The 18,500-nt window shown below is 53.6% G+C and overlaps 5 protein-coding genes across 5 annotated transcripts; 1 reads left to right on the plus strand and 4 right to left on the minus strand.

Moving 5' to 3' along the window:
- Positions 1-2,376: 2,376 nt before the first annotated feature.
- Positions 2,377-4,976, minus strand: BBK36DRAFT_1109226 (DUF590-domain-containing protein; the record flags this gene model as incomplete). Its single annotated transcript, XM_024889447.1, has 7 exons — positions 2,377-2,461; positions 2,557-3,100; positions 3,159-3,602; positions 3,670-3,778; positions 3,844-4,733; positions 4,793-4,830; positions 4,915-4,976. 7 exons carry the CDS (start codon positions 4,974-4,976, stop codon positions 2,377-2,379), a joined length of 2,172 nt encoding a protein of 723 aa, XP_024754060.1.
- Positions 4,977-5,765: 789 nt separating this feature from the next.
- BBK36DRAFT_45403 (Metallo-dependent phosphatase) lies at positions 5,766-6,854 on the plus strand (the record flags this gene model as incomplete). Its single annotated transcript, XM_024898091.1, has 3 exons — positions 5,766-6,286; positions 6,339-6,420; positions 6,483-6,854. The coding sequence occupies 3 exons, from the start codon at positions 5,766-5,768 to the stop codon at positions 6,852-6,854; spliced, it is 975 nt and encodes a 324-aa protein (XP_024754061.1).
- Positions 6,855-8,466: 1,612 nt separating this feature from the next.
- BBK36DRAFT_1103784 (glycoside hydrolase family 16 protein) lies at positions 8,467-9,617 on the minus strand (the record flags this gene model as incomplete). The annotated part of the gene is made up of 4 exons (XM_024889177.1): positions 8,467-8,616; positions 8,709-9,151; positions 9,238-9,455; positions 9,523-9,617. Coding segments are annotated over 4 exons (906 nt in total), but the record flags the coding sequence as incomplete, so codon positions are not given.
- Positions 9,618-10,419: 802 nt separating this feature from the next.
- Positions 10,420-11,706, minus strand: BBK36DRAFT_1155530 (hypothetical protein; the record flags this gene model as incomplete). Its single annotated transcript, XM_024893838.1, has 1 exon — positions 10,420-11,706. The coding sequence occupies one exon, from the start codon at positions 11,704-11,706 to the stop codon at positions 10,420-10,422; it is 1,287 nt and encodes a 428-aa protein (XP_024754063.1).
- Positions 11,707-13,187: 1,481 nt separating this feature from the next.
- On the minus strand, positions 13,188-15,387 carry BBK36DRAFT_1165249 (hypothetical protein; the record flags this gene model as incomplete). Its single annotated transcript, XM_024894760.1, has 7 exons — positions 13,188-13,239; positions 13,648-13,806; positions 13,872-14,013; positions 14,082-14,334; positions 14,390-14,998; positions 15,049-15,159; positions 15,229-15,387. The coding sequence occupies 7 exons, from the start codon at positions 15,385-15,387 to the stop codon at positions 13,188-13,190; spliced, it is 1,485 nt and encodes a 494-aa protein (XP_024754064.1).
- Between the last annotated feature and the right edge of the window lie 3,113 nt (positions 15,388-18,500).

An 18,500-nucleotide genomic window follows, 5' to 3' on the forward strand; every position in this document is an offset into this window, starting at 1 on the left:
ACCCACCATGTCTCGCTAGCCCGCATGTCGTCCGCATGAACTGATCACGATCCTACCTCTTGGGAACCTGCTAAACACCACCACCAAGTCGGCTACGCTTCCTACATGCGGGCTAGGTAGCCACCATCATCGGCAAGGGTCATCGGCCGCGTCAAGGGTCTCGCCCGAAGGCTGGTCGGGAGTCCGGACACGCAGGGCCGGCCTTTGTTAGCATGCCTCTCAGGACCTTGGAACGCAATGGGCCGAGATGTGGCCACTCGGCTGCATGTACTACATGTACTTTAGGCTTGATAAAGCTCGAACATCAACTGCTATAGACTGTCCAAGGCTGACAGTTTTTCAGGCCAATATCATCTGCACCGATTGGTGTTCTAGATTGCATGTGCCTCGCCATATTAACGTCGCATGTAGAGTGCGAGCCTAACTCTCGACCTTCGTCAATCGCCCATTGAAGTCGTCCCCCCTCCACTATTCTCAAATGTGACTCACTTACACGCAGATGGTGACTTACATACCAAGCTCCTCAATGAGGTTGAACAAACTCCAATCTGTCATCCATCATCCCAAGTTTCTTCCAAACTCGCCATAAGGCTCGAATCCTCTACATTCAATTCCACTTACGTAGCTACTTCAGAGGCTACAGGTATCACTGTTACTCTTCCAACAAGACATTAGCAATCCTGCATCGATCCTCCAGGCTGACGTGCCTCAATCACAAGCAGTTTGTCCCAACTCACAATCCAAACCCACGCGGCAGTTTGTCTTCCCCCCCATTTCTCTTCATGTAGTCTGACATGTGTCCAGTTCGTCACTGTCATCCGTGCGCGCACCATGTATCTGTACATGTTATCTGGAGTCACAACCATGGGGTCCGACACGTTCTCCGTCCTCGGTGAGATCGTCACAAAAGACATGTGGATCGTGGATCGTGGATTAGCGGACTCGTTGCCCCCTTGTTAACAGAAAAACCTCAAGAATCAAGGAACCTCAGCAGAACCACATTTCCCCGAGGATCACATGTGCCGTGCATCGTCAACTCCCAATGTTTCCAAACTCTGAGCCTAGGGATTCACCGTGCCGGGTCTCACCGACTTATACTAATACCCAAGGTACCTAACGTATTGATGCAGCTCAGATATCCATGTCCAACCTATTGTTATGTGAATATGTACGGACGCCATCTCTATCACATCAAACCTCCAGCGCATCGCATTTCACATCCCAAAACCGCCCAAAAAGTCGGTGACAACGAGCCTCTGCTCTGTAACCCCCTCTGTCAACAAAAATCCCGCCATTTTGAGGGGGGGAAGAAACGATAACTTGAGATACCTACTAAAACAAGTTCTGCCGGCACCAGTTCGCTGCATTCAAGATCGCTCCCTAGTCTGTGCTCCCCGCGTGGCGTGAGGAGATGATATTTATATGCCCCAAGGCAACCCCAAATCTCATCCTATAAATCTTCTAGCTGCGTCAGAATCTCGTACTAAATCGTCGTGGCCCAACTCCGTATTGTCCATACTTCTGCCGATCCGATCTCTCTGTGATGCCATGTTCGTGCATAGTATTTGTTTGCTCGCTCTCGAGACTTTTCTCCCCGCCTTTTCCCCTCGTGACCAATCGCCTTGTTGGGCAAAGGAGATGGCGCATGGCTTACCGCACGGGCTTCCTATTGTTCAAGAGGACCCAAACGCAGCCATTTCCCCTCTCTCTTCTCTAATGGTGGTCCTCGGTGGAGGGGCGTCATTTTAGGCCAAGGGAGGGTGTGCATTCACTTACACCGCATTCATCGTCCAAAGTCCAACGACCAACGGCGGCAGCAACACAACTCGCTTCCCGTCATTCCATACATGGGAACATCCCGGCATGGCATGATATCTCCAGTTGATACAGATCGGACACGAAACACAAGATAGACTCATGGCTTGCATAGGAAGACGCCAGATAATTCGCAAGTTACCATTTCAGCTGCTATCCAAACCCAGTATCCGGTCCCCAGTATCCGTGGACCAGCACTGACTCCTCGACGAACTACCAAAACAAATAGCCAGACCCGTAATCAATCTCTGATCCCGGCTCCGGCCTTCCGGCTTCCGTCTTCCGTATCGGTTGCGAGCTTCGAAGCACGTGTTACCGCTTGAACATCCCCAGCCCCACCTCAGCAGCCTCCACATCGTCCCCTGTTCACGATCAAAAGGGTTTTCGGTATCGTATCGGGGTATATCCCCATTCTCAGGGCCAATGTGTAAAGATTAGTCGAGCTGGCCGCGCAGGGTATGAGTCCTTCGTAACTCCTCCGCTGTACGACGGCTGCAGGTCACCCAGCACCTCCGCGTCGGTTAGATTACCGCAGATGCTCCTTATGCAGGTTCATCAACCTCAAGACCGGCCACTAAGCTGCTCTTCGATCAATTTCCGTCCGACCAGGATTGTGTCCTGCATGCCCCGTTGACGCTGCCAGAACCTGTGAACCATGTCAGCCACAACTGAAATTCGCCTCGACTTGACATGCGAGTCTGTCCCAGGACCCAGCATCAAATTTGAGATGAAGCGCCTTACCTTTCTTCGGGTGATCCATGCCCATGGATCGAGGCCAGCCTGGCCTCCTCCTCCAGGGTTTCCCTCGTAATCTGCTCCGTCTTCTCAGCCCCTGGTACGGCGACGGTAGCCTTTTCGCTCGCCACGTGGCCGACCGTCTCCTCTAGGAACTTTTTCTTCATTTGGAACCGTTCCTTGCGCTCTCTCTGGAGGCCAGGGCTCTCCACCTTGCCCATGACATATCTGACGGCAAGCTGAGCGGCAAAGTAAAGGTGTTCAGCTAGAAGGATGCTGAGGAAAGCTCCGCCTGCAGTGATGTAGGATCCGGAACCGGCTTGCCTGTTCTTGCTGCAAAGGTAAACGACGGCAGCGCTGGTGATGCTACCCAGCCACGACAGAAAGCCCAGAGCAGTCAGCCACGGTCCGATGGAGTCAGCTCGCCACGGGACGGGTCTGCGACAGCCGATGACGATCTTCAAGGCATCAGATCGGAGTTCAATCCAGTTGTTGATGAGGAAGAAGCAGGCCGTAAGGGGCCATGAAACAGAAAAGAGAGACAGATAGCCTTATCTTTGTCAGTTGTGTTCTATCAGGCCAAAACGAGGAAACACTAGCCAACTCACCAAATTGCATCACCATCTCGCGGTAATCAGCAGTAACGTCGTAGTCCTCGAGGCCAGCTTGGTCCCGTACACGTTTCAGGAAATCGGCTTCATCAGGCTGGTCGTTGGTCTTGGGCGTGTGGTTGTTCGAGAGCTCCTTGGCCTTGACAGAGGCCTTGTGCTTGACGTAGGGAACGACGACTTCGGTGAGAAAATTGATGATTTGGGCCGTGACCGTGGTGTAATACATTTGGTTGGCAATCCGCTGAGGGTTAGACTGGAATTGGTTCGTCGTCAAGGGCTTCTCGCTCATCGTAAGAGTCTGTGCCGTCTTGCCCCAGAAATTGAGCAAGGGGTGTAAGACATGGCCGAAGGGAATATAGACGAAAGCCGTGAAGATTAATGCCATGTAGGATGTCATGAAGTTGAGCACAAACTGTTTCTGGACCAGAGCGGCGTTGTGTGCTTGAAGATGATTCTCGTTAGTTGCAGCCCAAAGCGATATTTTCGATGGTTTTGATCCACAACCTACCATCCATGGTATCATAGTTTTCCATATCTGTCAGCCTCTTGGCGGCAGTCATGAGAATAGTGGAAAAGGTTGGCGTCAGGACAACAAGCAAGATAGTAGGAAGGAAACCCTATCGCATAAAAGTCAATATATGTCACGATAACGAAGGAATTCCAAAGTTAGAAAGACGCTCACCAGATACTTCTGTCCTGGACCGCTGTACACTTCATTGATGTAAATCTCCAGGGAGTTGACCGTAGCGACCAGCGAACCAAGGACAACAATACAGACGAGGGCGAAGGGGATCTGAAGGAGTTGGGTCTGTAGCCGCTTGATTGGTGGATAAACCTTGATCGGCTCTCCCGTGACTGAGTCTTCCGTCTCAAACTCCCACTGAAACTCTGGGCGGTGATGCTGTATCTTTGAGACGCCACGGACACCCCAGGTGACGGCCAAATCGGCCTCCTTACGCTTCCAATACTCGAAAAAGACGACGGACCAGAGACAGCTGCAGATGGCGTAAAACGTAGAGAATTGGCCCATCAGCATCCATGCGGCAAAGCCGACAGCCGCGGGGAATATCTGGAAGCGGAGGTAGTCCATGAGAAAGGCAAAGTAAAAGGCAACGCCCTCGCCAAACCTGTCACGGATGTCGTCTAGATCGGACTGTTCCAGGACATACTTCTTGCTCCATTTTTGCAGCCACTTCTTGTTGAAGGCATGGTCGTGAAGCGGGAAGATGGCCTCGACGTACTTCCACTGCCCTTGACCTTGGGAGATGCCCGCGCCGCCTTCATTTCGAGACTTGGTGATGAGGAGATAGACGAGACGGAGTCTCTCGGCTTCAGTCACGGGCTCGTCCTGAATCGCTTTGGAGATATCGCTACTCGGGCCGGAGATGCGCACGCCCTGCAGCCAATCCTGAAGGCGAGAGCTGTAGGCTTGCTGGGCCAACAGGTCGTTTGAAGCCAGTCTGGTGAAGACGAGGAGGGAGTCCTTTTCCCCGCTGCGAACGGAAGTAGTGAGGCCAATGTTTGTGAGGGCTTCAATGAGCTGGACAAAGGCGGCCTCTGCTTTGGCCCTTTCTGGAGGTGTGTGAGCGATGGAATAGACGGCATTTCAGGTGCTTGGAAGAGGGGCCTACCTTTGGGTGGTATCCGGTAGTGAATCACATAATCGACCCTGGCGAGCTGTCAGCTAGATGATCAGAGATCGTAGGGAGATCGTACTGTAGATGGAGACGGCAGATTCAAAGCACATGCTTACCCAAAGTTGCCCTCGGCACCCTGTTCGTCTCCTTTGCCGTACAGCCCCCGCAGGCTCGACATGGCGATGACGTCGGACACGCGGCAAGCACGTGTGGTGAGAGATCAGACGGAGAGTATCTTTGTCAAGAGCAATTGATCGTACTGATGCAGCACGAAAGATGATGCGCGTAAGGTAGTATTCCAGGTGGCTATGGGGAGTTGGTTATAGGGACTGAAGAGAGAGGGCAGAGGAGGATGAAATAAGGTGACAGATGCGTGTTCAATCGATAAGGAAGCAAGCAAGATTGCTCAGGAGCTGTTGTGGGGAACCGCGGGCAAAGACGTCACTGTCAACGGCTGTGCAGCTGCCCTGATGAGGATTAGCTTTGGAGAGACAATAATCGGTGATATCAAGGTCAGCTCTACTCCGTATGCAGAAGAAGAGACGAAATGGGCGAGGTTTGGTATTGAAAGAACCAGGGGAAAAGAAAATCAAGGAAAGAAATAGAACGAGAACAAGTAGGAAAAAGAGAAAAAAAAGATCGTCTCAGCTGAAAAAGACATCGTCATATGAAGCCATGCAAGCAAGCCATTGACGATCCGCCAGATCCCCGATCAACAGCTCCAGGAAAAAAGCCGGGCTAAGCCTCTCGCGGGAAGGGCTGCCCGCCCGCCAATCAGCGCGCCGCATTGACACCATGAGCTCATATGCGTCATCCTTGCAGCTTTCGATCGTGTCCAGTTTCTTGATCTTGATATTCCACTACCTTACACCAAGCTGAGATGATACCATTCACCATCAAAATGCCGGCCAATCACTAGCAAATCTCCTGCCTCTGACAGCCATCAACTCACCATCCTCGCCTCATCATGGGCCTGCTCACGTTCCTCGGCCTGCGCCGGGAGCACCAGTGGGAGCGCCTCACCCTCCTCGACCAGCTCCTCCTCTCGCCATTGACCTTCATCACCATCAGGCTCTACCACATCCTGCTCTTCCTCCGTGGCCGCCCCTTTGTCCCGCCCCGTAACAGACCGCCCATTCGCGTCGTCTGCATATCCGACACGCACGACCAATTCGTCGACATTCCTCATGGCGACATTCTCATCCACGCCGGCGACTTGACCAATTCCGGGACCGCTGCCGACATCCAGAAGCAGATCGACTGGCTGAAGAGCCAGCCTCATCAGGTGAAAATTGTCGTTGCCGGAAATCACGACAGTTGGTTCGATTCGCGAAGCCGTCTTGACTCGGACGTCAAATCTAGTGCCACGGTAAACCTGGATGGACTGCATTATCTCGAGAGCGGCCTGACTGTGCAGGAAGTCAAGGGCCGGAAGCTCACTCTGTTTGGCGTACCGGATATCCCAGAGTGTGGCCCAGACAGCTTTGCGTGAGTTGGATCGAACCCGGTTTGGGCACACGGAGTGCTGACTTGGACATAGGTTTCAGTATCCGCCCAACAATCCCCCGTGGTTTAGCAGGATCCCACCGCAGACCGATATCCTCGTAACTCATTGTCCTCCAGTACGCCGTCTCTCTTGTCATTGTCCCGTGGCTCTGGCGTGCTAATGTCCCTTGTGTCTTAGAAACATCACATGGATCTCGGTCTCGGCGACCCCCATCTTCTCCAGGAAGTCTGGCGCGTCAAGCCTCGTCTCCACGTCTTTGGCCATGTCCACTGGGGTTACGGCAAGGAAGCCGTCTTCTTTGATGAGATGCAGCTAGCCTACGAGCGGCTGCTCTCTCGACCGCCGCGCGGCCCCTTTTGGGATTTCGTTCCGAATGCTGCCTGGTGGGACCATCTGTACGTGCTGTTGCATGGTGTTCATGCTGTGCTGTGGAAGTGGCTCATGAGCGGTCCGGGGAGCAACCAGGGCGGCTGCTTGATGGTAAATGCTTCGCAGATGTACGGGAGCAACGGCAAGGTGAAGAATAGGGCTGTCGTTGTAGACATATAGCGAGAATTGCTTACCGCGTATGAGGCTCCGAGACGCTACATTATCCAGTTCTTCTTCATGACTGTGCATAAGGGTGGGAAGCTTCAGCTTGTGAAAAATCCGTTGATTATTACTATCTTGTACTAAACTGAACGCTACATCCTAAACCATCCGAATAATGCCTGTCGATACAATGCGCAACTTTATGCCAAGGGGTATTCTGTATACAAAGAAGATATTAGTCGGTTCCGCATGTCAGTGCCGTTAAGATATATAAATCTTATAGCAAGCTCATGACGAGAACCAGTATACTCAACCCCATGATTGCAGAGTATCTTTCCAGTTCACCGTACACCGTCGAAGCCGCTGCAACAACCACGAATGGGCTGTTAACAGGCGAGTCTGATGAGGTCGGCGGTGGATGGGGGTGGCTGTTGGTCTCGTTGTGTGAAGCGTGAGGCTGAGAAGGGTCGTGGGGATGGCCGCCACCCTTATCCTGGTCGTAATTCTCATGTGGAGGTGGTGCTGCCTCATGGTGGAAATGATCATGCTCATCATGCTGAGGAGGCGGAGAAGGGGGAGGAGAAGGGGGATCAGAAGGAACCCAAGGCTTCGGCTCGACAGGCGGCAGCCACGTCGGTGTCACGATGGCTTCCTTTGTCGGCTCTCCCTCAGGACAGTCAACCACCGTCTTTGTCACCGAAACCACAACTTCCGAGACTTCGGGCTCATCACCCCACTGCTTGTTCCAGTCATTTCCGTCTTCGTTGGCGTTCTCCTCGTCGTGGGCTTGTTGATCCCAATCATGTCCGTCCTCGTGCTTGTCCTCCTCTTGATATTCTGCATCATGCTGCTCCCACTCGCCCCCCTTCCATCTCGAATCATCCTCCGAGACCGGAAACACCGTCCACTCATCCTCGCCCTCCCCCTCCTCCGTCCTCCACGTCCCACCACTCGACCCCGGCGCCATCGCCGGCGGCTCCTCCGGCCTCTCCCCTTCCACGAACGCATACACAGTCAGCGCATGCCTCGGCGTCTCGTCCGTCGCAAACTTCTCCCGCGGGCCATCATTATCACGAGGCCCAATCAGGCCGCCGCACAGCTCGCCCCTGTCGCCGGGGCACTCGCGGTTGCAGAGCCCCTCCCTCTCGGCGGCCCTCGTGCCGGCGTCGAGGTCGTCTGCGCAGAAGCAGTGCGAGTCAAAGACGCCCGCGTAGGTCCGGGGCCGGCAGAGCTCGATGCAGCGCTCGAGCGTCATGTCGGCGGCGTCGGCGACTTCGGTGAAGCAGGGGAAGTCGGTGCTTGAGTAGAAGCAGCCGAGGTAGGAGTAGTTATTGATTTTGACGGGGTTGACGGGTGCTCGTGTGGCGACGGGCTCGATGGCTGCGGTCGTGTGAGCGGGAACGTCGTGGTCTCGCCAGTCACCACCGTTTCCGCCGTCGTCTTGAGGACCGTGAGGATGGCCTGTGGCGTAGGCGGTGACGGTTTCTGTCCAGCGCGTCGTCATGGTTGTCGTCGTGGTCTGTCCATCATCCCACTCCCACCAGGGATCTGGTTGACTAGGACGATCCGGGTGACTTGGACGGTCTGGATGCTCTGGATGACCTGGGCGTGGTCTGTGGCCCTCAATACGGAGCTCATAGGCGTCGATATATCGCACATCCCAGTAAGCATTCGCAAAGGCTTCCGGATGACTGGCCACATATTCAGGGCATGTGGCCGCGAACTGATTGCACTGATCCGAGTTGCCCCAAACAGCATTACCATAATCACCACAAAAGTTCTGGTACAAGATGTCAGTAGGCTTTCTTCTTCTTCTTCTTCTTCTGACTGTCTGTCTTTCACTTATAGACAGGGGAAGGCATTTGGACTCACAATGTTCAGCACCAGCCTCATCCTGTGGAAATACTGATCAACATCACAGCTCTCCCCCCCAAACACCGCAATCGGCAGCCCCCACGTCTCGGGATCCGGCCTCTTCTCCTCGACATCCCTCGGGATCGAGCCCCGCGCGAAGTGCCAGATGCGAATGTGCACGGAATCCCACTCCATGGCGTACACGCCTCCGTGCGCGGCGTTGAAGCCGTCGCCGTACGACGAGGTGTCCTCCCCCGAGGGGTGGAAGCCGCAGCCAATGTTGTTGTCGCCGACGGCGCACTCGGCGTTGATCAGCGTGCCGCTGTAGAGGCCGTCGATGGTCGGGCTCTGGGTGCAGCCGTCGGCGGTGTGGGCGGAGAGGATGTTTGTGTGGGCGGTGTTGACGCCTTCGATGATGTCGATCTCGCCGTCGTACGGCCAGTTGTCGCCATATGTCCAGACTGTCCATATCAAATCGTCAGCAATCAGTATCATCAAGGGTTTCATATCCTATATGGGGGCTGTATGTTGAGTTCGTTCGACTTACACGCTGGCCATAAGCCGCAATGCGAAGGCGGCATGTGCAAGAAGTCGGCAATGAACAGGCCGTGGTCATACGTCGCCTTGCTTTCGATGCGAATACTCGGCCGGCCTCGATCAGCGAGTGAATACTCGTGCGTGCTGTCCACGCCCAGCCTGACGACTCCTGTTCTATCGTCGATGCTGTAGAGGCCCAGGGCCTCGGCATCGCGTCTGCTTTGATAGCTACGCGCAGCACATGTTCATCAGTACAAGCGAGAAACATGAGGGGATGAGGTGGGAAAGCACTTACGAAACAAATCCATGCGAAGGATCCAGTCCATTGAACCAGTTGAAGCCAGAGAGAAGAGCCTCTCCAGCGTAGGATGTGGTTAGATGATATGACATCTTCACTCAGCTGATTTATCACAGCGTTCGTAAAAGACGACTTTCTGAGAAGAAAACAAAACAGAAACTCCAAGTACTGGAAAAGAGGTCATCACAGCCAATATATACCACGCAAAGTAAATTATAAAAAGAACAACTCATTAACGCGTCTGGAATGCCATCTCCAGGCACAACTTATTCCACGGCTCTTCTGCTCCGAGTCCACGTATAAGTGAGACAGCTTTAGCAAACCCTCAATCCGGAGAAGCATCGCATCGCCAAACGCATGACGACCAGCGATTGGAAGACAAATCCATTGTTTCCCCGGGAGACTGAAGATCTTTGTGCATTGTCTCGAGCGCAATGAGAAAGGACAAGTCCAAGTCACCTCGTTGCCAGGCCATCAGAAGCGATGCTTTCGGAAACGCTCACGAGAAGCCATTCCAGACGGTGAGACCTTTTTTCAAGAATCGCTCCGTCGACTATTCATCGCTCATGTGAAGCACGAGGCCAAGGCTTTCGACGCGTGCCTTGGGGAGGCTTGGGAACTGAAACAATGCATTTATTCTAGTCTACTCAGCTCAAGTATGTGTCCCCAACGTTAACGCCTTAGTATGCATCCACCAACTATCTCCCAATACTATATCCCAAAACTATGTATATCCATCTGCATTCGCTTCTCGCTTGCTGAAATCTTGAGTGTACATTGTGTCCATATCGTACATGTCGATGATCACCCGGCCATCATGCTGTCTTATGTTCCTTGATCCACCTCTTTATAATCCCCCCATGATCCTCCACCCGAATATTGACAGTCACCCTCTCACACCATGATCCTTCTCAGACCCTCTGTGCCACCCAGGACTCGTTTCCCGGTAACGGCACAGCGGCCCTGTCCGCTCTCCCACTTGCCTTGCCGATCTTCCATGAATTCCTCCTGCTTGGGGTGCATGCCCTCGATCCATCGGTGGATGCACGTATAGCAATAGACAACACCCGTCTGGCACAGCGTCGGGGTCACGATTTCGCCCACGCAAATGGGACACAGCGACGAATCCTCTGGAAATCGGACGACGAAGATGGGCAGCATCGACGGCGTTGCAATTGGCGCCTCCTTTTCCGTAATGGCCTCCTCCTTTGTGTCTTCTTCTTCCCCTCCTTCCTTGCCCTCCTTCTTCTTCTTCTTCTTGCCAAAGGATGCCTTTCCAGACACAATCGGGGGAGGCAACTCGATGCTCTCGGCTGCCTTTCGCGACAGCTGCTTTGCAAAGTCCGACTGGTACCACCACTCGAGGAACTTGAGCGCAAAGATGCTCAAGGGCAGCAACATCGACAGGCTTGACATGGCCCTGGACGCCAGCTCCTTGGGCGTCGACAGCAGTGATCGCGGGCCGGGCTTGGCAGCATTGCTCGCCACCTCGGACAGCTTGTCGATGGCCTGGTAATCCGCCGCCGTCATCCTCCGTATCCTCGTGCCAATGAGCCACATGAGCGGGTTGTGATATTTGGTTCGGTCGAACAGGTAGGCCAGGTTGAAGGCCAGCATGGCGAAGCAGTAAGCCGCGTTGACGTGCGGATAGACGTTGCGCAGGAACCATCGGTAGTAGTGCGTGAAGCGATCTCGCACGCTCGGGTTGTCGGGCATGCGCGTGTACGCCGCGCCCAGCAGCGCGCGCGGCGCGTTGATGTCGTACGACTCGTCGAGCTTGCGCTTGAGGTAGGGCACGCCGACGAGGACGGCGAGGTTCTGCCAGACGTCCCTGGTGGTGAGCTTGAGCGTCTCGCGGACCAGGTGCGGCGCGGCGAGGCTCGCCCGGGGGATCTCGCCGTGCAGCGCCTTTTCGCGCTTGAGGCCGTAAAAGTTCTCGGTGAAGGAGCCGCCGCGGGTGCGCAGGTAGTGGCGCTCGACGGCCAGCATCAGCAGCGCGTACAGCTCGTCAAAGGAGTTGAGGATGCGCAGCAGGTATCGCGGGTGGCGATGCGTGGCCACGGTCAGCAGGTACCGCAGCGTCGGCGGCAGCAGGCTGTTGAGCTGCTGCTCGGAGAGCACCTCGAACAGCGACGGCTTCTGGCCGTCAAAGGTGCCCCTGAGGGCCGTGATGAACTCCATGGCGGCGGCCGGCTAAGCTGAAGCTGCTGCCAAAGGGCGATAGGAGCAGGCGGCTCTCAATGGGATGCCGCCGCCCTTAATGAAGATCGTCTACCGTATCGGATGTCGTAGGAAGGGAATGGCGTCGGGCAAGGGAGGGAAGGATTCGGTTATCGGTCGTGATTTCTTTGACGGCGACGAGTGGATGATGGTGATGGTGATGGTGATGAGATGAAGATGCTTAGCTGAACCCAGCACGGGAGTCTGTAATCTCAATCCGGCAAAACGCTAGAGCCATGTGAAGAAAGAGCCTCGGCAAAACTACCGCCATCAGCCCCGGATTCCCCAGAAACGCGCTTTCGGAGCATCAATCCGTTGGCGTAACAAAGCACAACTTTGAAAAAAATATTGAAAGCGAAAGGATGTGTACAGATATAGTAATCAAATACTCTGGAGGACTATAAGAGTCTAGGAGAAGAAGAAAACATATTGGATTCACAAGCAAACGGGCAACTTAGCTGCTACTCTCCAGGGTATGATGCTTCACCTGCCTGTGCAACCTCGAGAATACTACGGTATTCCTTCATTTGTACCACAGGCTTCCTGACATTGGCTAGAGTACAGATACATACTCTCGGGATATTACATCTACCAGTATATCTACATACTAATTTTCTCACGTTGCGCAATGCAGTCCGCAGTCTTTTCGTGCAAATAGATTCAAGCATGGACTTGGCTCCGTATACCGCTGACAAGTGCGTGCAGACAACGCCAATAAACCGAGGTTCATTCATCCACCCCCATTCAGCCTCCATCCGTTAGTGTCCCTTCTGATACTCTTCCATCTTACACTTGAACTCACACTCATACTTCCATCCTCTTCGCCAGTCATCTATTCAAATCGCCATCTCACTCAATCAGAGCGCAATCGAATATCGCATGAGACATCCATCATAAAGCCCTGGTTCACTGCCCTCAATAACCCGATTGAGCTCAGGACACAGCGACACTCTCCGTGCATCAAAGCCGAGCCAGCACTCCATCTCACCTCATCAGACAACATCCTCACACAACGCCTCATCTGCCATTCCTCAATATGAGCAACGATAAAGACATACCCCACGAGGACACAGACCTCGGAAAAGTCGAAGCCTGGTTCGCCCTCTTTTCCCGACGAGACCAAAAGGTACTTCCTCACCATCCCCCTCCATCTCAAACCAACCCCCCTATCAAACCAATACAACCACAAAGCTAACTCATCAATCCAAGGGCTGGATGCACCACCTCCTCCCCCACCTCAAAGTCCTCTCCGCCTCATCCCTCCCCAACCCTACTATCACCTTTTCCTTCACCGTCGACCCCTCCCACGCCAACGGCTTCGACAACCTCCACGGCGGCGCCGCCGCCTCCCTGCTCGACTTCTGCACAACCATGCTTCTTGTCCTCGTCTGCAAGCCCGGCTTCTGGCAGACCATGGGCGTCAGCCGCACCCTCAACACCACCTACATGCGGCCCGCGCCCGTGGGGATGGAGGTTCTCATCGAATGCGAGATGCTGCAGGTCGGCAAGAGGCTGTGTGCGCTCAGGGGGACGATGAAGAGGAAGAGTGATGGGCAATTGCTTGTTGTTTGTGAGCATAACAAGGCAAATGTTGACCCGGATCCCAAGCTGTGAAAGGGATGAATTGGTTTGATTAAGAATAGACAGCTTTTGTTTAGGAACTTGCTACAGTATATAACATGATAGAATAAAGACACAGAGCTCCTTGTCAACCAAATTGCGTAAACACCGATATTAAAAAATGACACTTAATTTCCTGATGACGGTCCCGGTTCCTCCATGTGGTGAGTAATCTCGATAATCTCCAATTCTGCGTCCATTAGCAGCTCCGGCAGCTCGTTTGCTACAGGTTCAGACTCGGAGTCCTCCTCCTCGTCCTCCTCTTCATTCTCCATGGTATACTCCATGTCGCCTTCCGGGTCGTCCGAGTCTTCCATTTGGAGCAACGCGCTCCATAGAAGAAAATTCCTCGGGAGAACTGCGTGCGTGCCGTGAGCCGTCTCCGAGTCGCTGGCCTTCCAGAAAGCTGATGGACCACAGGGACCATGAGGGTCGTAGTCTCTGGAAGAAGGACCGGAAGCGTCAGTTTTGTCCGGATGAGATCTGCCAAAATGCAATTGCCTCACCTGTCAAACCAATTTCCTACCACTCCACGAGCAGACCGCGGCCCACCAATCTGCACCCCCTCGCTCTTCCATCTCTCTTGACCCTGGAAAATGGACACTGACGTCCATCTTACCTCGCCCTCCTTGGTCAAGCCGACGGTTCCTTTCGAAGAAAAGTCTTTAGCTTCAGCATATTGGGGGAAACTAGCAGGCGGAGACCAGTACACTTACCTCGCAGATCGGAGGATGCATTGTCATCCCACGAATCGTCGAGCGGGCGAGATATGCCCTCGTAATGGACGATTGGCAGCTCCGAAGAATACTCCGAATCCGGCCCAGGTTGCTCGATCTTGGTGACGTGGATCCTCATGATGATGAGACGGGTGGCTTCGCCAACGTCAAGAGTGTGGAGAGGGGATTCGTCTCGTTCGGGGTTGGTGAAATTGTAGCTGAAGAAGTCGTTGTAGTCAAGAAAACATACAATCTGTGACGGGTCAGCATCTAGAAGCGTGAATCCATCCGGGCCCACGATAACGTACTCGGTACCAAGTCCCCGTTACACCATATGGATCCATGGCATCTAGCGACGTCTTATCAAGGTTGGGAGCAGAGATGAAGCTGCCCTTCCATGATCCCGAAAAGGGGTTATCCCATATATCGCTAAACAGCCGAGTGAGCTTCTTGACGTAGATGTTGTTACCGAGGACAATCTGGATGGCCTCGACTTTCTCCCAGTCCACATTGTCGCTTCCATCGTCCATAAAGGGACCCCATCGGGTCCGAGCGGTGTACTCTCGAATATCGTAGACTTTGGAGCAGGCGTAAGGGTACGTTCTCGCAGACCGCAGTCTTCCGGTCTTGAGGATTGGCCTGCCGTATAAGCAGTGCAGCTTTGCACTCTGCTGCCGCTGTTCCTTGTTCAGGACTGTAGAGGGTAACTGGTGGTGCTGGGATCTGTACACTCTTTCAAACAACGACGACTTTTGGAGAAAGGCAACCCGGTTGGGCTCATCTTCAAAGAGGCCCTTTAGAAAATCTGCGTTCCGCGACGCATGTTGAGTGTCGGAGGTCTCTACAGCACGGCCTGCAGGAGAGGCGTGCTTGAGCATCCTGTTGACCACCTCGTACACAAAACTCAGCTCATCCTCCTGCGATGTGCGAAAGGACGTCAGTAAGTGTCTCCCAACAGATAGAAAACGCCAAAACTTGCCTTATCTTCGACGTCGTCACGGAGGCAGATGTTCTCCAGCCTGACGACGTCATGAAGCTCAGTCTCCCAATCGAGCCTCTCATTAGCTGGAGGTGAGTCCTAGCCCCCTTCATTAGCTTGTGTTTCTTGTATATAGAGCTGAGAGCCTATTCCGTTGATTTCACTTACGAAATTGTGCAGATAAATGTCTTCGCACAGCTTCTGGTTCCCTTTCACGAAGCCGTGAAGCGCCCGGCAGACGCGGGGTAGCGATCCAAGGTCCCTCGGCGACATCCATTGAAGGATATTGTGAAGAATCTCGTTTGGCAGTGTCGTCAGATGATCCATGGTTATCGTCAGTCTTGACTGCCGACCAAAACAGCAGCTGTGGCGATGTCGAGGCTGAGAGTAGAAGCGCAAGGAGCTCTTAATCAGAGGCGCTTTCGGTGATGATGCCATATCAGCTCCCTCGGGAGGTGCGTTGACCCGCAGTCGTTATCTCCGGAGACGACACACAGTATGATTGGCACTATGCGGAATGGTGTCGGCGTGGGGAAACAGGCCAAGTCCGGTCCACGATGTGGGTGTTAAGCCCGATGCGGAACCAAACTCCGTGCGGACCTATAAGCCCCGTGCACAGTACGGGCAATGCCTTCCTTTTGTGTTACCCGTAGACTAATACTTCGCGCATGCCGTTTCGACTCTGGCCCAACCTCAACTTACCTTGTCTATAGGCCTGCTTATCAGGGAAGGCAGGCTTCAGGATACCTCAAAATGCGGTTGTAGTTAGGAATCAGGAAAAAATAACCCTCAAGAGGAGGAAGCAAGCCCGTGACAAACTGGATTGTGCTTGAATTGAGCAGTGAGGACACAGCAGCATGGTGTCGAACTTGCTCTCCGAGCCTATCCCTGACCAAGACGACCAACGCTTCGAATCGGCCAAGACAGAGAATTGTGATTCTGACAATGGAACATACTTCGAGATGTCATCATAAAAGACAACAAGGAAGCGCGACTGAAGCGCAGTTCCTTACAGTGGTTGTTACAAGATGTGAGTGTCGCGGATCGTGCTCTTCTGCCGGCACCGTCTATGCAAATGGTATGCATAGCCCAAAGGCTTGTCACTCTGGACTCATTCGAGTCATGGGCCCTAATAGATATGAGTGGTAGTCCAAATTGCCAGCACCCCTTGAGCAAGACATCCGATTAACAACAAGGCACTGCCGCCTCGCCTTATTGAACAAAGATCGGGGCTTGACGGCACGTGTTGCTGGCATCGCGTCGATTGACGGACACCAGCTAATCACTGAAAATATTCGAGGCCGGAAAGCACGTCCCCAGCGTTTAGGGGTGTTTGGCGGCGCAGCTTGGATCCGGCCATAATCGTAATAATTGGCATGACGAACCTAGGTAGACAGCAAGGATGATGTTCGACCTTTGATCGGGAATTACCTCGATAAGAAACGGCTCAGAGTAAGCGACCCGGATACCAAGAAGCCGTCCAGATGCTGACGCAACTGAGAGTGCACGGGAGGGGCGCAGCTGTCGGAGGGCGAACTCTGGCCACCCGATAGGATAACACCCTTGTTCTGTCCGCTTTCGAGGTTTCAGAGCACGAACTCTAGCCGCCGTGGCATTCTCAAAGTCGTTGTTTGCTCTTTGCAGGATTTCGTGGCTGCTCTCGAGGTTCACAGGGACCAAGTCAAGGCTGAAATCCGTGCCGTGGCGTGCATTGTTCTAACATGGCTCCTGGAGCTGAACCACCTATTCCTGCGGACTGCGTTAAATGCGTTAATCGTTTCGAAAGGGAGACAACTGCTCCTTGCAAGATTAAGGTTGTCGTTCGGGCGAGACTTGTAAAAGCACAAGTGACTTGAGATTCAACCGGATGCCGAGCATTGAGCAATGATGGAAAAGTCGAGTCCCCTTGGGCAAGCCATGTGAGGCTGATAGACGGTTTGGATGTCAATCTGGACTCGCCGAACCCCTGCCGTTTTGTAGGTATGTTGCCCCGTCGCCCCGTCGCCCCATCGCCCACATGTCCGGCAACGACGATCCCTATGGCTCAGCGACAGAGCGTCCCACGGCATGTCTAATTAAGCTCCCAAGTCAGTTTCTCGACGTGCGAAGCTTATTCGAAGAATACCACCCATTTCCCTTGGCAAGACTCAAAGGGGGTCGCATTGGGATCAACCCGCAGCGGGGGGCCTGAAGAGAGGGGAAAAGATCATCGAGGAGGCCCAGGAGCACTCAGATAGAATTCGAATAGGCTTGTGTAGCCTCTTGCCCGCCCATTGGCTACATGAAACATTTGCGCACGAAGAGTTGACCCGACTGATGCCGCAGCCTAAGAGATTCCAGTCTGTTAGCGGGTGGACATTGACGGTAGCTCCAAAGGCACCTACTCAGGGCGGACTCGTGCAACGTCTTTGCTACTATGTCAACAGCTAGCCGCGCTCCTGAAATGGCCCGAGCATTGCTGGTAGTATGGTTGCCGAAAATGACCATCCAGGCTCAATATTGAGGATGGAATTAGGCAAAATAGCAGTGCTGAGGCATCCTCGGACAGCAGCAACAAGCGACAAGCCAATCGAAAGAATCGCGGCGTTCTTATGTAATCTTGCTCCATTGTCATATTGATTTGGACCGAAAGCTCCTTTGCTCCTATGAGATAGTAGCTGCAGTCTCTTTTCCGGCGGCGGCGGAGGAGGTCACCAAGCCAAGTTGTCTCCGTACCTTTTTGGACTATGTGAGACACTGCATTGGGCGTCGGCTAGAGCACCCAGGATGTCCTCTCGATGCATATGCAGCTCACATTTGGGCACTTGTTGCTGACCGCGGGATATGGATTCCAAATGCTTTCTATCGCGAGACGAGTTTGGCCAGAATCCGAAGAGTCTGGATATTGCATCTTGTGTTGGAACTCGGGAGTTGACCGCGACTAGACCTGGTAGGAAGCAACTCCTCGTTATGCCTCTTGCCTTGTTCCCCCATTCAAGCGCCGGAGCCACTTCGGCCCGGCACGGCGAGATCCGATCTATGTGGGCGAGTGGACTTTTGAAGAGCAGCATGACACTTACCACATGTGATGGCTTCGTTCTACGAGTACTACCCAGGTTATGATGAGGAGGTGCTGTTAGTGCAAGTAACAGTGCACTTGGGTACTCTTAGAGCCCCATTGCAGCAATAGAATCGCTTACAATTGCTGACTGAGAGCGCAGCCAAACAAAGACATCCCAAAAGCATCAACTCAACCAACCCATTCAGCTGGCGTGGGCTCAGCCAGGCGGATCCCTGCCTTGCTACTTCGGACATGGCAGCGGCACGGATAGTATTACTCCTCCTCTAACAGTCAACCTCCTACAAATGCGTTCTCTGGCCTATGAAAAGACTCGCAGTCACCGGGCTGGCGCGTGGCTTCATTCTCCTCGACCGCTAACCCCCGCACTTTGCTAAACGCC

Source organism: Trichoderma citrinoviride (assembly GCF_003025115.1).
Source record: "Trichoderma citrinoviride strain TUCIM 6016 unplaced genomic scaffold BBK36scaffold_1, whole genome shotgun sequence".
Classification (NCBI taxonomy): Eukaryota; Fungi; Ascomycota; class Sordariomycetes; order Hypocreales; family Hypocreaceae; genus Trichoderma; species Trichoderma citrinoviride.